We start from the raw sequence: 21114 nt of genomic DNA on the forward strand, positions 1-21114 counted from the left end.
CATCAATCATTTGCTGTGACGTGTCAAACCAAATTAAGATGTAAATGTTATATTCCAAAGAACAATGAGAAATCCTGCCAATGACTCGCGCCCATATCGGCTTGATATGTAAGACCAAATCGATGGTGGAGAGGAGAATGGGTGAGAGAGGGGAGAGCTGACACATATGATGGATTAGAAATCAGTGTGGTGGTCGCGGTGAACTGAACGTCACAGCTCCTCCCACGTCCGACCTACCACACCACGGTGTTTGACCACAGCTTTATATTCATCACATGTTAGTTTGCCATTGAAAATACAATCAGTCAATCTGGAAACCTAGCAGATGATCGAAGGTTTCTTCCAAGGTCCATTAGGTAATTTTTTTATACTCATTTTCACTTTGTGCTTTAAAAAAACTGAGTATTCATGTTCTGCTGCAATGCAAAAATGCTTCCCCAGAAAGCCAAAAAAAAAAAAAAAAAATACAGTGTACATAGCCGTAACATGAAATCCCAGCTGATAAAAACACCATATGGATCAGAAGAAACAATCTTCCATTTAAAAAAACACACATGGCATCTCTGGTGTGAGGAAGGAATGAAATCCCATGATGTATCAGAGTCACTGGTGCTTGATTAATGATGTAATCTAGTCACATCCTCTTGAATATATTTGCATAAAGGTAGCTGATGGAAAATTTTCTTAAAAGTTTTTCAGCATTTTAATGGAAATGCTCCTGTCACATCATGGTGTTCTGCCATAGAAAGGATCCATTAAGTGCCATCAGCCCTCATTAACTCTTGAATTGCTTAAAACGGCAGCCGCTGTGGCCACAAGTGACAACTGAAGGATAATGGTAAATGCTAAAATGTAGCAGCAGCACAAGTGAAGAAGAGCCATAGAGTGAGAAATATGAGTCAGTGATGTCTGTTAAACATCCATCTGAAGTTTGCTAACATTAGGTGCTGGAGGCTGCTGGTCACACCAGAAAAAGTATGGCTGTGCTTTGTCTCTATTCCCGTTGTGGCCACAACCAGAAAAACCTTTAATGATTCCTGAAATGCAAGTGCTGATCTTGAAGGTGATGCAGAGCATTCATCAACACAGTCGGATGCAGGGAGTTGATTTTCCCTTCTGCTTCCTTCTCAGGAGAGACTGAGTTACATCGGACCTGAAGAATTTGTCCAGGCCTTCGTCCAGAAAGACCCTCTGGACAACGATAAGGTAATGTCTGCATTCCTTTATAAGAATAAATCTCCAGATAAGAAGCATATGCATTATGCAATCTTTTTTTTTGGGCTGAAATCCTGTGTGCAGACGTTATTTGTCTCCGTCTGGTGTGGGTTAGAGGTGAGACGGCCTAGTTTCTCTCCCAGACGGATGTTAAGTTTACACAACACAGAGACTGGCCATCGCACAGGTCAAAGCGAGGGCAGGTGATTTCTAGACTGTAGCAGCAGACCAAATATCCACCCCTTGCACACAGACACACACACATACGCATTCAGAAACACACACTCAGACGCACCTCACTGACAATTCCCTCAAATCACCCCGGTGTCTGCATGGGATGGGCATGCATGCACCCCATCTCCTAGCAACCGCTGCTGCCAAGGGTTTGTTTTGGGAAGGGGTGTGAGTTTTTTGAGTGTGTGTGTGTGTGTGTGTGTGTATGTGTGTGTGTGTGTCTGGCGGTGGATTCTCTTGTCTGGCGTTCGGCTGCTAGGCAACAGCCCCTTTTGGAAGCGAGGTGATAGGGGGGTTAAGGCTGCCTTTGTGCCTCAGGCTAGCCTGCCTTGTACCCCCAACGAGCCACTTTGAAAAGACGAGAATAACTGTGTGTGTGTGTGTGTGTGTGTGTGTGCGTGCGTGCGTGCGTGCGTGCGTGCGTGCGTGCGTGCGTGCGTGCGTGCGTGCGTGCGTGTGTGTGTGTGTGTTTGCATGTTAAAATGCGGCATGTCCACTGGCGGGAAATACTACATGGGGGTGAGTGGCGTAAGGCCAAAGGAATGTGTGGAATTAGATCAAGAGGAATCCACACAAAGGAGCAGCATGCATAATGTGAATAACATTGGCCAGTATTGTGCTTATGGAGGCAGAGTGAAGTTGAGCGTGAGTCACAGGTCCACTTAGCCAAGAGTTTATTTTTTATGCTCAGTGATGCATTGACTGTGGGAAGGGAAAAAAGGCAAATATCAGTTTTTTTTTCCAGTTCAGCAATATTTTCTGTTTTGCAATTAGTGTAAATGCTAATTGAAAGTCTGTTGTTGTTGTTGCAGAGTTGCTTCAGTGATCACAAGAAGGCCAGCAACCTGGAAGCTTATGTTGAATGGTTCAACAGACTCAGTTATCTGGTGGCTACAGAAATCTGCATGGTGAGTAATGAACGCGAAGCCGACTTCACCCTCAAATGAGAACCCTCAGTGCTTTGCAGGAGGACGAAAAGAAGATGGGGCTTTACTATTTTCATCAAAGAAATGCATTTAAATTTTATTTAAAAACAGAGAGAAACAGCAAATTCTCACATTGGAGAAGCTTTAAGTTACAAATCTTTGGCACTTCCAGCTAAGTGACTTGAATGATTAATTGATTAGCAAAACTGTTGTTGATTAACTGGCAATCAAATGGTCATTTCAGCCCTTGAATCCTACTGTGGCTGGACACAGCGGGAGGCAAATTCAGCTTCGCTACCAGTTACATGAAAAGAGTGAAAAAAAAGAACATCACCATGGCGATGTATTCAAATTGCACGTTTTGGCTTAGCAAAGCATTTTCAAGAAATGTTCAATTTGCATGATATTAAATAGAGAAATGCTGCAAATTTTCTCTTTGGAGAAACAATGACTGTTTGCTATCTTTCCTTAACTAATGACTTGATTTATCAACTAGCTGTTTCAGCACCACACTGGTATTTAAAGCAACAGAGACCAGTTCTGTGTTGAGTCATGTGTTGGTCAATAAAATGTGGCGCAGTCACCTTACAGTCTCTGCTCTGTGATCTCCAGGATCACCCAAATACACAAAAACCAGTCACGCTTTACAAGTAAAACTCCAAATGTCCCATAAAGTACAAGCAAACTTCAGTCCCCTCTGCATCATACTTTTCAATAAACTGCCTGAAACAAACACGTTTACCAGACAGTTGCTCCTGAGGGCAGTGCTGTTGATGATGTCAAACATGTCCATTTTTACTAACAGCCTGTGAAGAAGAAGCACCGAGCTAGAGTCATTGAGTTCTTCATCGACGTGGCGCGCGAATGCTTCAACATCGGCAACTTCAACTCCCTCATGGCCATCATATGTGAGTACTTTTTCCTTCCCTCTGAGATGACGTTTTAAGGGATTCTTTGCAGAACTTAGTTTTTTGGGGAATAAAGATGTCAAAAAAGTCTCTAATGAACTCAAATGATTACGTCTTCTTTGCTACACTTGTTCCCTCCGATCTGCGTTCCTGCACAAAGCTTTTCCTTTCGGTCATCAGTAAATCGGATCAGCGCAGTAAATAGTAAATTTGTTGTTCAGTGAGAATTTCGTGCAGCCATGTGATGTCCCCCTGCAGCAGTAACCTCTCATGACTTTGTCCCAGTTCATTTCCAACTTGAGTAATTTCCTTCAGACTAATGATATCAGTGGGACTCGGCAGCAGAGGGAACGAAGCAGCAGTTCATGGAGATAATTATCTTGATCAGAGGAGGGAAACACACACACACACACACACACACACACACACACACACACACACGCACACACACACGTTGTGTTTATATCACTTGTGGGGACGTTACATAGACTTACATTCATTTCCTGGAGCCTTACCCAACCCTGTACCTAATCTAACCTTACCTAACCCGTAAGTTTTCCTCTTTCTGGCGTTGACATTTGACTGCCTGTATTTGCAGAAACAGACTCACACAGTAGCTGCAGAGCATCATGGGTACTATGGAAACACTAATTCCTTAAATCTTCCAAACAGGTGCACCTGACAGTTATTTTGTGGGAAAGTGTCTTAAACGTAGCCTCCATTTTCTTAACCTGTTCTCTTAAACTTGCTGCTTGTTATAAAAAATGGGATTATAGGATGCGGTTATCAAAAGAAACAGCTGGCTTTGTCAAAGACCCAGTATACACTGTGCACGCCGGACACTACCTGAACAGTAAGAGCATTTTATATTGCAGAAACTGCCTTCTGATTTTGACCAGCTGAGACTAAAACCTTATTTTAGGTATAAAATTTGAATTTGAGAGATGATGTGACTACAAACATTTGGATTCCGTTTTGTCAAACATTTACCCTGATAGACTTGTGTGTGCGTGCGCAGAGCCCGATCCAGACTTTCAGCGATAGGCAGCTGCAGTGGTGCTCTGGAGCGTAGAGGAGGAGACTTATGGCTGGAAGGTTGCTGGTTCAATCCAGAAAAACTAAAAGAGAAATTCTTGCCTCTTTGCCACTTAACCCCAAACAGCTCCAGTAGAGCTGCTCAGTGGGCAGCAGATTAGACCGGGGTTGTGCTGAGCAGCTTCCAGGTGTGAATGTGTGTAAATGTGTTCTTGATAAAGATGACCTTAGTCTCTGCAAAATCGCTCTGGTTACAGAAAGATAATTAATCCACAATTAGAGCCCTGAAGCACCTCAGACAGCCGATGGGCTGCGGAGAGCCCAGAGATGCCCCAGTGTTTAAAGGAGAGGGCATCTGGTCATCCTCACAGGCATGGAGGGGGGGGTCTGTTTGTCCAGAGCAGAGAGTGGGGGGCAGCTGGAAGAGGATGCAGAGCAAACCATCCAGGCAGATGGTCAGCACTGACCAGAGAGAGCGTAAGCACACAAGGGAGGAGGGGCTGATGAGGGGGTAGAGCAGAGCAGAGCAGAGCTGAGCTGAGTGAGAGGATAGAGGAGTGCCAGCTGTTCTCTGTCTTTCTCCCCTGAGAGAGAACGCCACAGGCAAATCCCTTCTCCACCGGCCTCGTCTCCAGGGATCCACCAAGGTTAGACAGTGGGTTAGTGATGTAATTAAGGAGTTAGTCCACCCAAATTATGAAAAGCAAATTTTGCTTTTCACCTTTCACTGTATCTGACCAGGCAGTTAAGATACCTATCTGAAGTCAGATCTGATCCAATAGAGATCCAAAGACAGCCAGAGCTGATCGGAGAAAAGAAAAGATAATAACTCAATTCAGACCCGTGTCACAAAAGCAGCTTGCAAGCATTGCTTGCACACAGACCACAAATGGTGGCAGCGTCACAAATGATTGTCTCTCGTCAGTTCAACATAAATTTGCATCAGCGTGCAAGAGGCCTGCAGCGAGAGATTAGTGACATTTGTCAAAGTGGGTGAGGGGGAGTGATCTTGTGCTGCATTTTCTAACTTGCATGTATTCATGGTGCAAATTTGGTAAAACTGTCACCAGAAATGCTACTGTGACATGATAATAGATATTAAGATGACATAAGAGATAATACTAAGCCAATAGGAATCCAGGTATTAGACAGGTCTTTGCACTCGGATGCACAAACTCTACCCAGTCTAAATTAGACTGAATATAATATGGACCTGGCTTTGACATTACCATGTCTCAGATCAGTAAAGACCTCTAGTATTGGCACATATCTCAAAACAAATAAAACCAAAAGTGTTTGCCTGCTAAGAGACCAGTACTAAAAGTGAGAAATGATGTTTTTCTCTATGTAATTTGGGCGAACTGACCCTTTAAAGATGAAAACCACACACTCTGTCAGTGTCTCTTGTTCCTGCGACATTGTGTCAGTGCTGAAAAGGAGAAGACATTGACGATATATGAACGTCCTCATAAAGGGGAGTATGTGTCCCAGCGGGGCGACTACCACAGCCAACACCTGTCCTCACACACAGTGCTGTCTTTGTGAGTATGTGGAGCCGTTTCCTATGCGAGACACGCTCGGACACACGCTGTCACATGCCGCTGTGCTCGGACTTTCCTTCATTTTGGCCCCACAGCGCTGAAGTGTCACGTTAAGCTCAAACTGTCTCCCGGGAAGTGAAGCGAGTTCAGGGAGAAAACGAGGTTTAGTCGGTTTACAGGTTTGGGTTTCTGTCTGAGGGCTTCTTTGTTTACTCGAGGGTTGTTTTGTGTCGTCGTGCTGCTCTGACGGTGACCCTGGATGCCTGAACCTGCACCAGACACACACACACACACACACACACACACACACACACACACACACACACACAGAGGATTACCATATGGGAAGCAGAGCTCTGGGAGGGGAAACGAGGCGTGTGTTAACTCCATTGTTCCTGGGGCCTTTTTCTTCACTGCATCAGAAGAGACAACAGTAGAAAGAAAGCAGAGGGGAGGTGGAGGGGGTGTTAAAGGATGACTGTCGTGGGAGGAAGGGTGTGTGTGTGTGTGTGTGTGTGTGTGTGTGTGTGTGTGTGTGTTGGGGAGGGTGCGTCTGTCTGGCTGAATGGGAAAATGCCATGTGTTAATGCGATCACATTTGGGTGTTTTCTTGGACGTGAGATATCTCTCTTATTGTCCTCTGCCCTTGTTTTTGTGTCCGTCTTGCAGCTGGGATGAACATGAGTCCCGTGTCTCGGCTCAAGAAGACCTGGAGTAAAGTCAAAACGGCCAAGTTCGACATCCTGGAAGTAAGTTTGCCTCAAAAGATTGGAGTTTGGAGTCACAAACATTTGTGAAAGGCAACAAATATGCATGCAGGGTTTTGGATATAATCCCTCTGTTAAGGAAATTCACACCTTTGTCACTTAGAATCTGCAGTTTCCCGCGCTGCCTCCTCTTCAGCTTTAGTCATCCAGCTTCACTTGTGGGCCCGCACATAGCAGCCCTGTGGTTTTGTTGTGTTTGACACTGATGACAAACCATGCTGTGGGCGTGTGGGGAGCTTCTTCTTTGGTTAGTGAATTGTTGGGTCAAGTGTAATGACAAAGACGGATAAACACAGTCTTGCTGAAAGCTCTGGCCAGCATGGATCTGAGTGGGAGAGCAGAGAGTCACACAGATGGATAAACACCATTAGAATAGATGTGTTTCCCCTGCTTAGGCCAGCATAATTGAACATGCAAAGACAACGATACAGTGGATGGAATTTAAAAAGGGAACAAGTGAAGAAAACAGGGTAGCAGTGATCTGAAGACACTTGTTCCTCAAGCCAAGTCCAGAGTAAGACATCAGAGATGGCAACAAACAAGCAGATGTAACACCTAACGTGTTGAAGTGATGAATCCACGGGGATGAAGGCCGGCAGGAAGCTCCAGATGTTGCTGGATACAAATCAGACACGGCCCCCTCCCCTCCCTGCGGTACCTGAGGAAAGCCCAGATACCGCAGGGAAGGCGCTCTCTGAGCTCAACAGGCCTTCAGTCGGCCCTTTGAACGAGGAGATCTGAGGTGGAGACGAGTCAGGCTGGGACCCTCTGTGGGATGTGAAAGCTTTCAAAGACTCTGTTCTTTAGGTTCCCCTCGTCTCACCGGAGTTCGTCTCCATCTTTGTGCTCCTCTCTGTCGTTCTCCCTGTCACTCACACACCTCCTCACCTCTTTGCTCTCGATGATTCCCTTTTTACCTCCTGTTTTTTCCCCTTGAGCCTTTTTTGAGGTGAATCCCAAACTTTATCTACCAGTCATGATTTGCTGCGATGGCTGTGTGAAGTGCATGTGCTCCTCGGTTTGTTTGAGGTCTCAGCTCGATCTATCAGCTGATTCCCCAAATCACATGACCTTGCAGGCTTATTTCACAACACTGACGGTTTGAGTTATTAAACCCACGGGGTTGAGGAAGTGGCAAATTTCATGACCTTTTTTCTCATACTTGCCTTTTATTCTGCAATTAATGTTTAGTTTCACTATCATTTTACAGAACTTCTTGTAGAAAAGTTGGAATTATATGCTCTGAGAGGCCAAAGTGACATCTTAAATTGTTTGTTTTTTTTCCATCCAACAGTCCAAAACCTACAAAGTATGTTTTTTTACAGTATCATAAAAGATGTGGAGACTGAAACCAGCAAATATTTGGCATTTCTGGTCAAAAAATGACCTTTAAAGCTAAGCAAATGATGATCACAGTTATTTATGTTTGTCTGCCAGCGAATGAAACTGCAGCCTGTTGTCCTCTTTCAGCTCCTCGTCTGTGCTTGTTTGTGGGGTTTTGATCCAAAGTTATCTTCTGCCCAAACTGACACTGTGTTTCTTTCTCTCCGTAGCACCAGATGGATCCTTCCAGCAATTTCTACAACTACAGAACAGCGCTGAGAGGAGCCACACAGAGATCAATCACCGCCAACAGCAGCAGAGAGAAGGTGAGGTCTCAGCACAGCAGCACACACTGTCCGACACAATGCTGATGTGATTGAGCTGTAAGACCACGTCTGGTAGTGTGTGCTCGTAGAACGTGATGCTTTCTGAATCCTCAGTAGAACTTTCTCACGTTGTTCACACGTAGTTCAGCTCCTGTCTGAATGAACTGTGCTGGGCAGAACTGAGGAGAGCAAATTAAATTAACATGCTGACATTTAAAGTGCAGCTTGTTCAATAAAGCTTGAAATTCTATCAAGACCACCACCACCGGGACATCAAGCATCAGATAAACTCTGAGTCTCGTCAAGTCAGTGGCTGTTAAAGGAGTACTGATGCATCCAGTAAGCACCATTTAAATAAAGTTTGAACATCTGCACTGCAGACTTTGCTTTATGTTCCGTACATATGGCTGAAACTAACATCCAGAGCCACTTCCAGTGAATAATCGCAGATTACTATGGTGAGTTGCTAAAGACCGCTTGACAGCTCAGTTTCAGGGAAGCACTCTGACCACTGAACAATGTGTTGCTGAGTCACGCTGCAGCAGAGACCCTTTGAGCTGATTACAGTTACGTAAAACAGCCGACATGGTTATCACGCTGCCTTCAACAAGCTGCAGCGTCGAGCGTGAGGGAAAGGAAGGCAAAGCAGAAAGACAAAGCGCAGCGCTGTCGCTCATTGCGCCTTGTTATTGTCTGCGAGCTGCCTTCCCATTGTGTTTACAGCATCAGCAGCTGAAAACACGAGTGCAGCGCCTTGGACGAGGCACAGAGGTTGCATAACAGCGTGGCCCAGAGGGGACGCAGAGGTTGAGTTAAAAGTGGGTCAAGATACGAGAAGGGTCTTGGTTTCCTCCTCGTCAAACATGTTCTCCTCAACGAGGGAGGAAAAGAAAACACCGTCGCCTGCCAGATCACATAGTGTTCTTTGCTGCTCCTGGAGCTGCCCACCCTGACTGAATCTGAAGCGTCACAGAGCTCGTGGGCTGCCAGGCGTTAGTGGTTAGCCTCTCCTCGGACATCACATGTTGAATAATGTGTGTTGTTCCATGGAGACACGATGTACCGTCAGTGCGTATCTGGCTCCAGGAGGTTTGTGAGAGATGTTTTTTTGGAGCTCAGAAATGCAAACATACCCGGACAAGAGGCCGGGGTCATGAAACGGAAAGTTCCCAAGAAGTCTGGTATGTTCTCGCCCTTGTGGCCTCTTGTTATGGGGAGGGGTTGTTTATGGGCTACTCCAGGCATCCACGGGGCCGTTGACTCTGTCAGAGGGTCAACAGAGCCAACATACGTGCTTCCTTTCGATCCTGTTTCACTATAGTTTGTCTGTTCTTTCCTGTGAGGGCAGAGAGATTGAAGCGATCCAACAGTTCCTAACAAAATACCAAACAGCTGATCTCAGGCAGAGCTGCTGTGTCACATGTTTGGTTGTGAAGCAACAGCTCACAAAGCTATTCTACCAAGATAAATGTTACACTGCGTGACACGCCTCTGTTGCTCGGTTTAATCAAAGTACTGCAAACTTGAGGGGAAATTAAAAATGAATGAGAACAAGTTACAAAGATTATGATCATCAAGAATAAAACCAGGAAAAGGAGGTAAAAAGTCAAAATATTAGGAATAAAAACATGATTGCTGAGAACTATGGCTGCAATTAATGAATATTTTCATTCTTCGTTAATTTCATCTTAATCTTGGTTATTTTTTTAGATTCATCATTTGTTAGAAAATATTGAAAATTGCGCATCACAAGGTCACCGGAGCCCCAGGTGAAGTCCTCAGTGATACAGAATGGAGAAAAGCAGAAATCTATACTTTTGGAACCAGTGATGTTTCGGTGCCTGCGCTTGAGAAATAAATTAGCAGTTAAAAATGTTGCTTATCAATTAATCATTTTAGTAGAGAAAGATTAAATAGAACAGACTGCAACAAGAAAATTGATAATCAAAGAAAGAAACATCTCAACAGTGCATTCATTCAGAAATGGAACTCATTACAACCCATAACCATCCACCCCAAAAACACCAGTCCCACTTTGATCCGCTGTTTCAGACTTCAGCTTCAGCTTTTGATGATGAGGGCAGCTTTAAATAGACACATCCTCTCCAGCAGATCTAATTTTTGCCACAAGTCCAGACCTGGCGCCCTTCTGGCTCAGACCCTCTACATCCCAGATGTGTCCAGCTGTGAAAACGACTTCCTCTCTGCTCCTGTTGGGCACTCTTCCTCTAAAAGCAGAACATGTGTGCACAGACGTGTGTGCGTTCATGACAGCAGTCTTCAGATCATACATACGTGCAGGTCCTTGTAAACATCCTGCCTCCATAGACCCCTCAGAGTACACTGTGTGCAGACTTTCTGACTTCACTGGCATCGGCTTAACTAGTTATCAGCTGCACCCAGATTATGTGGAAGGATCGTACGGAGGTGTTCTCTCACAAGCAGCGCAGTTCAGCCAAGAGCAGAGCTAAAGAAGAACACATTAGGTGGATTCACTGGCTTGGCAAAATGAGGAAAGGGTGTGTGCAGTTCATTCAAGTGCAACATGAATGACTCGGGCTGAATAATACAGAACACAACAAAAAAATGAGTCTTCTGCTTTCCCCCTGGTATTTCATCTTTTAAAAGCTCCACTTTCATGAATGTTTGATAATCTTGGGTGGGGATGTGTTGGCGCTGTCTGGAAAGAGGTTTTTTTTCATACAGTAGGTCACTGTGTCAGATCTCTGGACACACACAAACAAAAGTGGTGTTTATCAGCCATCGCAGTGGAAAATGCCAGGTTTAACCAGCCCGCCAGTGTGATTTCCTGATGGTTGATTCTGTGGCAGAGAAGAAAGAAAAATCCAACCGGTGTGAAATGTACCGTTATTTGAATGTAGTCTGGTGCTTCTTCCCGCCTCGCTCCCCGTCAACATCTATGTTAGTGCCCAGACACGCAGTGACCTGAATCATTGTTTGAGGGTGGCGATGAATTATTTATGGGACTTTAAAGGGGAATTCCTCTGTGGAAACTCTACTCTAGTCTTACTTCTCCATTTTTTGGTCGGAGAAATTTATCCTGGGTACTTTTTAAAGGCTGTGTTTATACATGCTGCTACAGGCCTGTAAGAATGGAAAGTGAGTGGGTTTCTTTCGATGGAAATGTGTTTGATCAGAACAGACGAGGGTCTGTTTTTCCCAGGAAAAGAACATTTAGAGGAGATCCTCTCTGTCTATTGTGTTGATGTTCAGAAAGAGCACACACCTGGGAGTCATGTGGAAACCCCCCCCCCCCCGCACATCTTCTCAGTGAAATGAAATCCCTTTGTCTGTCTATTGTCTTGCAGATTGTCATCCCTTTCTTCAGCCTGCTCATAAAAGACATCTACTTCCTCAACGAAGGATGTGCCAACAGGCTGCAGAACGGGCACATCAACTTTGAGGTAAACCGAGTTTTGAATTCCCCAGAGGGAGTTTCCTCTCCGCCTGAGACTACGTCACTGTTTACTACACACGGCGACAGATTTGGTGTTTATTATTTCCACTTCCCTAAAGTGTGTTAGAAAATGAAGAAGTCGGACTTCAAGTGTGTCAAGTTCAGTTGTGTTTCCATGGAAACAAAAAAAACTGACCAGTGACCAGAGGCTCATAAGTATTTCCACTGGTCTTTGGTCACAGCTACACTGAATCAGACCCTATTTTAAGCATCTGTTCTATCCTGGGAAACTCTGCTGATTGCCTTTTCTGTCCAGCCCTGTTATGACATTTCTACAGTACATTTAAACACATTACCGCTGCAAAGAGTTGTGTAATATGTTACCGGGCAGCCTTAGTGGAGCCCTACAAGGTTATATATCTTGCTCCACAGGCAGTGTGACAGTAATATTTGGAGCATGGAGTAAATGTGTAATAGCCAAGTCACAAATGTATACATTAACAGACCCGTAAACACGCTGAGTCCCTCTGAATATTAACCTGTATCGTCTGTTTGTGGTTTCAATCTAGAAATTCTGGGAGCTCGCCAAACAAGTGAGTGAGTTCATGACCTGGAAGAAAGTGGAGTGTCCGTTTGAGAAGGATCGCAAGATCCTGCAGTACCTGCTGACCGCCCCAGCCTTCACCGAAGACGGTACGTTACGCAAGACCGTCCTGCGAAATCACAGCTAGAATATGGTTTTGTATTTTGTAAAATACACTTATTCACTTTTTGGCTGAGGATTAGATGTCCAGAATGATGTCTGTATTTAAATATCACGCTAACAGTAGTGCTTGAATTACATGATCTCCTCTTAAACAGCGGAAGCAAGAGGGAACTGCGACTCTGTCCAAAGTTGAAAATATGTCCACCAGCAGTTCTAAAGCTAATTTCCAACAAAATATGTTATATATTTTTTTTCAACTGCATCATTTGCAGTGACAACACAGACTCATCATCAAATAAAACATCATTAACCCGATCTCAGAAGAATGAATCATGTTGCTTCAAACAAAATTATGACAGCAGCAGAAAACACAGGGATGTTCTGTGCTGCTTCATGTTCTTGATAAAATACAGCCGACCACAGACAACAGAATGACTTTCTTTTCCCACTAAGCCTCAAATCCACACACACCTCGCTATCACCTGCCATACTCGAGCAGCGCTGATAGCTCCCCTTTAATCCACATCAAAGTCGCGTGCCACTGGCCCCGGCTCTTATCACCGTCTTATCAGACAGAGACAGGGAGGTCTGTGAAATCCTCCTGTCACTGAAGTGCACCGAGCCAACTGACCAATCAGCTCTTGTGCAACCAACACCATCATCCAGCGGTGGCAGCGAACATCCTCCTGTCAATCAGTTGCGAGCAAACAGAGAATCAGAGTGTGTGCAGGGCAGCAGGTTGATTTGAACAGGTTCAACTTTTGAACGTGCAAGAAAGTTTCTTCATTTTAGATTTGAAAAAATGCAACAGCCGAACCGCACAAAGCAAAAACAACAACCTGAGGAAGAGTCAAAGTCGAGTAACAGGCTGAAGGAAGAGAAATGAAGAAGCAACTTTTAAGAGTACTGCAGTAAATTCAGCTGGAGCTAAAACAGACACCAGAGCAGTTTTAACTAAGCTCACTTCTTCAGGGTGATGTGATGTTTTCAAAAATCATTTGAGAAAAGTTGCTGATGTTTCTCTGACTTTCTCATCGCAGCGTTGTATCTGGCATCATACGAGAGCGAAGGTCCTGAGAACAACATGGAGAAGGACAGATGGAAGTCTCTGAGGTGTGTATGACCCCCCGTCTCCCTCTTGACACACACAAACACACACACGCCCTCAGGGGTTTAGAGTCTTTCAATCACGCCCGTCACCCCACGTCCCCTCCTGCCTCCCCGCTGACCAGGCAGGCCCAGAGGGATGTAGGTCACAGGCTGATGCTGACCTGCACGCTATTCAATAAATGCATTACACACACACACACACACACACACACACACACACACACACACACACACACACACACACACACACACACACACACACACACACACACACACACAGGTGCTCATCATTCTTCTTTGTCACACCATTGCTTGCATAGATGCTCACAAAGGACATCAGTCATTTTCACACAATTACATCCTTACACGCGTGTGTGTGTGTGTCTGTGAGAAGACGGATGAGAGGAAATAGTCTTTGTTCGGTTGGCTCTAACTGCTTGAAGAAAGCCCCAGAGAGCTGATGGAGGGATATTTCCTCTTGCTTCAGCATCACGTGCTCAAGTTTAATTGACACAAACTGAGTTTGGGACATTTGTTTTTCCCGCAGTGACAAAACGGGTCATCCAGCAATCATGAGGTCTGTCTGGTACATCGCTTCATTAAATGTTTTTAATTGAAGGGAATGAAAGATTATTAAATATGCATTAAAGCTGTGTGAACAGCAAGTATGTGAGGAGGAGTTGTGTGGGGAGACAGGCACACAGAGAAGATGCAGACTGTCCTAAAAAACATCACTGTAAGTACAGATGATGACACAGCACGTTTGATTCTCTTGCATCAAATTTTCTGAACTTCTGCAGAAACACTTACATAAATCTCAAAAGGAAGGAAAAGACATGGAAACTAGAATGTGGAAATACACGAGATATACACGTAAGAAATGAAGCCGGTATTTCTGGACAGTGAACTCGTGATTCAGAGCTGACAGTCATGCTGCAGGTTGCCACAAACTGATCCAACACACACCAACCTCCCACGAGTAGACACATGAATCAGATCTGCTGGCAGGGGTCAGAGGTGAGAGCAGGTTTGGAGCCAGAGCCCAGTGAGCGTGGGGTTAAACCCAGCAGGGTGAATCCACTCTGCTGTGTGTGTGTGTGTGTGTGTGTGTGTGTGTGTGTGTGTGTGTGTGTGTGTGTGTGTGTGTGTGTGTGTGTGTGTGTGTGTGTGTGTGTGTGGTCACGTTTCCTGATCGTCTGCCAACCCTCTCCGCATTCCCCTGAGCTTTGCCTCCGCTGCGACACGATCTGTCACTTTATTCTAGCCGAGCCGCGTCAGCAGTTCGTGCTGCTCGGCTCTGCAGACCGTTCCCCTACACACACACATCAAGCCCAGAAATCCACCAAATACAAACTGTTGCTGCGACTCAGGTTCTGCTTTTTGAAATCACACTGTGTCTGCACAAAATTTGACAGTAATTTGTTCATTTAATACCGCTGGGCGGGAAAAGTGTTTTGATATAAGATTTACAACATTACGTATGTTTGGGTACACTATAGAAAAAGAAGTTAAGAAAACTCAAAATTCTGAAGGAAATGTGCTCAATTTGAGTTTCAAACCAGCTCAACAACAGTTTTAAACAAAACTACAGACAACATATTAAAAGCTTTTATTGGTCAGCAAATAAATCCCCACTAAATGTGCTGATGGTCACATACTGTAAAAAGAGTGAGTGTATTGTAAACTAGGTTTGTTAGTTCTTGCGCTGCTATTTTTTAACCTTAAGTTACTGTAAAGTTAAGTGAGTTTTTGCAGCAGCCAAGTTTAAGTAAATAATCTATCCAAAGATTTTTTTGTTGGTAAAATCTTTCAGAGTTTTGCTCAAAAATCTAAGAACGAGCAAAACGAGTTGCCTTGAAATTTTAAATTTCCTCAACTTTTTATGGAGATTTTCTCATGCATCAGTGCAGATTCACATTAAAAAAATTCAGAGCATGTTCTCTTAACATTTTTTATAGTGTACCAAGTCTTTCAGTGTGAGAACTCTTCAAACAAAATCACATTTCTTTGCTAAAAATGACACATTCAGAGGCTTGTGCAGCCGTGCTGAAGGTGTGCGCTGTGTTAGTCTCAGGCTTATCTTGTGATGTTTCTGTCTCCACAGATCCACTCTGCTAAGCAGGGTCTAAACTCCTGAACTGAAGGAACCAGAATGATGAGAAACCCGACAAGCGAGCCGTGCCCAGTAGACGCGCTGCTGTCCGAACAAAGTATCCCCGTGTTGGAAGGGAAACGACAATCTCTTCTTTGGCTGGCGAGGATCTTTTGTGTTCCTCACAGCTTCAGATTTCTATTAAGCTCTGCTTTTCCTTACCCTCTTGCTCTTTGTGCTGTATATTTCAGAACAGCTGTTTTTTCTGTTTTGTATGACTTTGTAGTCTTTTAAAAAAGAAAAAAAAAAGAAATGCTAAACCCTCAAAGTAAAAGCCGAGCTGCTTTTTCTCGTCTGAAGCATTTCACCCCGATAAACCTTCTGTGAGCGCTAATGGAGTCGTTGGGGTTGTTTGTGCCCCCCGCCACAGTTTCTTTTCCACTGAAGCTACAAAGTTAGCTGCTGGTTGGCTAACTCAACAGAAACTACTCTCGCTGGTTCCATAAGCCAGCATTCTTTGTACGGAGAACTCAAACCTTTCCCGCAACACTGTCGTTAAGCTAGCCATAACTTGTAGTTTTGTTCGGTCTCCTTCCTTTTGTTTGATACCTGAGTGCGTGACTTCATGTTTCTCGAGCTTTTGTTGATTGTGACGTGTGAGGAAAAAATGCGCTGGCTGCAGTTTAAGGACGATGTAACATGATGTCGTTTTTTTGTTTGTTTGTGTTGTATAGACTTTGTGATTTTCTTCAGCGGGAAGCCACACTTCCTGCTCGTTTATCTTTGACACACTCAAAGCCTCAGTATGCTTCAAAGGAATTAAGGCACCGGTAAGCTTCAACCAAAATGTTTCTCGCGTGGTTGACCAGCATCTGAACCCCCCCTCCAACCACATCTTTGCGATGGAGGAAGTGCGGCTGAAGATGCAGGAGGATGCCGTGATGAGCACTTCATTTGAAGCATCCTGAGGCCTTTAGCAGTGACCTTAAATGGAAGGTGTGACGATGGTGTGTTTCCTGTTGTTCCTGATATTCAGTGTTGAAATAGCCCTCTGCTGCTAAGCTAAGCCAGGCTGTGGGCTACTTACTGTTCATGCTTTCCCCTTTTGTTCCTGCTCTCATATAGAAAATGAGTGTGGTTGTGCTGCCCCCTGGTGGTTCAGTTAGAACAGTGAATGAATTTTGTGTGGTTGAAAAATGTGAACTGAGTATTTCTGTTTCTATACATGCTGAATAATATCCTTTATATGTTTTTATTTTTCATATAATTAAAAAAATACAGTTTCCTCCATATTTGTTTTTATTTATAAATCTGTTTGTGTAGTCACATTATGTCCTCATGCCAATATTTACTATTATTTTATTGTTATTTAATTTTGTACTAGGTACATAACATGCTTAAGTAGTCCTCAGATATTGGCTTAACTGTTATTTTTTTTAATACGAGTTTGTATGAGACACTTATTTTTCAAGGTACGAGCTCAGAGTATGACGTTGAATATTTTGACTGATGTGTGCTTTGCCTTGACCGCTTGTCCCTCAACACTGAGTGCTGTTGTGGTTTATTGTGTACATACTGTGTTTCTTTTTTCCCTCCCTGTGTTCATTCATTTGTATTTGGACTGTTAAAATGGAATAGAGGAACCATTTATAAATGAATTATTAGTGTTTAAAAGAGAGTTAATAAAATAATGCTGAAAAATCATGAGTGGCGACTCATCTTTTCATCATAAATGTGATGACTTGTACATGTTGATAATTCAGTCAAATGCACTTCTAAAAATTTCTAAATATTAGTCTGAAATACGTTTCAGATTATTGTGATCACATGCACAAATTACACAAAAGATTGAAATATGAAATACTTTTATGATTCTCAGAGTACACAAATGAATATTTATCTATTTATATTTATCTATTTATCCAGGGTAAACTTACACAGTGGACTGACACTGAACGCAGCTCAGAAACAGTCAGCTGGGTTTGATTAATGGCCGCTACAACAAAATGAAGAAGTGCACCTTTAACCTCCTAAGACCCGAACTCTTGCATGGCATGCATTTTTAATTTCTCTTTGCAATTTGAGCTGATTGACCTGACGAGTGTAAAAACAAAGAATTATCAGTATTTTATTATTATTATTATTATTGTTGTTGTTGTTGTTGTTGTTGTTATTTATATATTATTATTATTATTATTATAATATTACATATATTCTATAATGTACTCTATTTATTATTTTTATATATATTATCATTATTAGCAGTATAATGTCTACATATGTGGACGCCAGGTCCAGGGAGGTTAAGTCTTTATATGATGACTTTTTCATAGTAAATTCATTTAGTAATTTAGAAGCATCTGCTACACTGGAGACGACCGGCTCTAATTAGTAGAACCACAAGCACATCACACAACAAGTGATGCATATTTTTGTTTTCAATCAACATAAGTCATAAAAACAACGTTACTACATTTTAGCAGGTGTTTCTGGATCTGCTATTATCTGCAAGTCCAACCAGCACAGCTTCTTGAACGTCTGACGTGGTGAAAAGTTGTGCCCCTCTGTCCAGGGTACAGCACTGCATTGAGCACTCTTTGGAGATTGCATGAAAAGAAAGAAAGCACAACAAAAAGCAGCTGAGGTTTGAGTTAACAGTCTGTGAGGGGCACTGAAAATCTGGAGCTGGTGTGGACTGAAATCTTAAATAGTATAAATTATTATGTTACTCAAGTGACGTGCAGGCATAGTTCAGTATGAATCAGAGACCTGGAAGGTAAACAAACATATTGATGGTACACATAGTCTCCCTACAACAGAGGGAATAAATAATTAAATAAAAGAATATTTGAAAGAAAAAAAAAACAAAAAACGAAATTATAAAGTTTGTCTTAAAAACCTTCACAGAACTTTCTTTAATGTGAATCAGGAATATATGGAGGGACATTATAAAATGCTGGGCAAGACAACACAAACACTTTCTGATCAACATCTGAGGAGTGTGTGATCACATTTTCTCCCCAAAGGTGAATTTTCTGCTTAGTGGCAGAAAACAAAAATACATATTTGGCTCCACCAAGTGACCACATCAAGTCAGTGCAACTGACAGCAATGCACAGAGATTTGAGGCAGCAATGATAAAGTGAGATGAATAGCTTTTAAAAGTGTAAAAAAATAAAATAAATTTCTATCAGAGCTAAGATTCATATGTGCTAACATGCTGCTCAATTTACCGAACAGTTTTATATTTTAATGGCTCACAAGAAGACTTTGTTTTGCTTCAAGAGGTCAGAAGCTCAAAAGGTTATGAATCACTGCACTAAACTTAAAAAAGGTCATATTTTATCATGACCTTGACCGAATATGAAAACTGCAGCTACAACATATCACTGTATGCTGTCAAGCATCTGGTGATTTGTTATCCTGCAGCAGCTGGAGGAAAACTATTGAACTGCTGCCCTTCTCATCAAAATCTCACCATAGATCAGAACAGATTTGACTGATTTTGGGTCTAGATGCTATCTTGAAACTAAAATAAGCATAAGTTGTAATGTTCTATCATCTAAACAGTCCTGTAAGAGTGTAAGCACAGTAAACAAAAACAGGAAACACACGTAAAACACAGGGACAACATGCAAACTGCAAAAAGCTGATTGGCAGGTTTGAACCCTGACTTTCTGGCTGTGGGGTGGCAAAGTTAAAAACTGAAGCACTGAACAGCCAAAACATGCATTCTGCCAGAGTGCCCTTAAGCAAGTCACTGAAGTCCTGAATAGGCATGAATTATAAAGTCAGCTAAACGTCTTTAGTGTAAACATGTTGGCTCATTTAACATATGTCCGTCACTTGCTGGCCTTGCAGGTTGGGATTCACTGACCTGGATTCTATGTTTTAGATTTCTGCTGTGGTCTGAGTGCTGCAGATGAATCAGCTCTGGCCACCTGCCATTATTGTTCTGTGCCTGTCAATAAAATGTGCTGCAGCCCAGGCTGCTTCTGCCGGCGTCACAGACAAACACACTGGGAAAACCAATTAATCATTTCTGAATGTGAAAGCCTGCAGCTTCCTGGGTGTCTACTTTAGCTTGTCCAAAAAAAAAAAAGAAAGTAAAATACACAACATTACCACAAGAGAGGAACATGATCAGTTCAGAGACATACTGAGCTTTGCACTTGCAGTTTAAACCATCTTGTACCATCTCTTCGCTTTCTTTGCAGCTGCTCTGATGAATAACTTTATTTTAGCAATGACCACATTGTTTTCTGGCCCACAACACTTCTGTTTACACTTCTTCTCACTGCTCTGCAGCTCTCACAGCTGGAAATAAAGCATCCTAAGCATACAGCACATTCTATAGTTTGACCCCACTGGAAATGAAGGCTTGCCTGCCTGACTTTGGCCTCTGTTTTTACACATTTCATTGGGCTCATTCAAAGTGCATACATGATACAAATCTCCATGCACTGGTACTTATTTGCTGTCCTGTCCTTTCTGTGTATCATATTTGAGATTTTTCACATCTTCTGTCTCAAATCCAACACGCTGTCCCTTAAAACCAACCCTTAACCCTCAAACAGCCCTTTAACAGTTGTGGGGACTGGCCAAAGTGTCCCCCTTTCCAAAAATGCTCAGATCACACCCAACTTTGAATTCAGCCTTCATTTTGACCTCAATTACACTCCTGTGAAGTTTGGTGACTGTATCTTGCACTGTTGTGTTGACAAAATCTGTCCACAGACAGACATACTAACAGCTGGGAAGGCAGTCAAAACCGCCTCTGTGGTCGTTCCTGCTATAATAGGTGTCTCCAGGACCACATTTTGCCATGATGACACACACACAGACTGACGAGGTGAAAACAATCCCGGCAGTGCTGTCGCAGCTGGTAATGACAGGATAAGGCTAAAACAGAGGGTGATAGTGGCAGAGGTACAGAAAAGCCATTAAGTGAGTGAACTGACTCAGTCATGTTGCACAGTGACGTCTAAACATTAACCTTAGTCAATATGAGTGTATTGACATGAACAAGGTTGTGTTTCATTTCTTATCAATTTAACTTTTTCTCTTTACGAGGAAGAATGTGTTTCTTTTTATTTGTTTATCCATTTATTTACATTTCTATTTAGATGCTTCTTTTGACAAACTGTTAGTTAAACTACGGGCCTGAGGCGTGATTCATTGGTAAGTGGGGCTGTTGATGCCATCGCAGATATCACTTCTTCTCTACAACAACCTACATGTTTGAATGTGTGAACCGCTATGCTTTTTGTTACCAGGCCTCATTTTTACTAACAGTGGAGGAGTTTTTATGTATGCTGCTCCTTCTGCCTTGAACCGCTGCCGTTACATCTCAAATAGCTACATTTTGCTCTGTGTGAATTCACATCACTGCTGCAGAAATGCTCCAGCCTCATGCCCACACGTACAGCAAACAAGAGTTGTTGAGTTGAGTTTCTGCACCCTATCATCCCTCATCTTCCCTTATGCCTTATCTGCTCTTTTTAAGGCAATGT

At 43.0% G+C, this 21114-nt stretch overlaps 1 protein-coding gene across 2 annotated transcripts in view; it reads left to right on the forward strand.

The window, feature by feature from the left end:
* Positions 1 to 17305, forward strand: part of rasgef1ba (RasGEF domain family, member 1Ba) — a 111574-nt gene extending 94269 nt beyond the window's left edge. For both annotated transcript variants that reach the window (XM_070963977.1, XM_070963978.1), the window contains 9 exons: positions 1132 to 1206; positions 2262 to 2357; positions 3181 to 3283; positions 6529 to 6608; positions 8180 to 8275; positions 11605 to 11700; positions 12263 to 12386; positions 13440 to 13512; positions 15614 to 17305. In XM_070963977.1, the coding sequence (XP_070820078.1) occupies positions 1132 to 1206; positions 2262 to 2357; positions 3181 to 3283; positions 6529 to 6608; positions 8180 to 8275; positions 11605 to 11700; positions 12263 to 12386; positions 13440 to 13512; positions 15614 to 15638 (768 nt within the window). In that variant the 3' untranslated portion in view covers positions 15639 to 17305. The remainder of the gene's footprint in view (positions 1 to 1131; positions 1207 to 2261; positions 2358 to 3180; positions 3284 to 6528; positions 6609 to 8179; positions 8276 to 11604; positions 11701 to 12262; positions 12387 to 13439; positions 13513 to 15613) is intronic.
* Positions 17306 to 21114: the final 3809 nt, after the last annotated feature.

Source organism: Chaetodon trifascialis, chromosome 6 (assembly GCF_039877785.1).
Source record: "Chaetodon trifascialis isolate fChaTrf1 chromosome 6, fChaTrf1.hap1, whole genome shotgun sequence".
Classification (NCBI taxonomy): Eukaryota; Metazoa; Chordata; class Actinopteri; order Chaetodontiformes; family Chaetodontidae; genus Chaetodon; species Chaetodon trifascialis.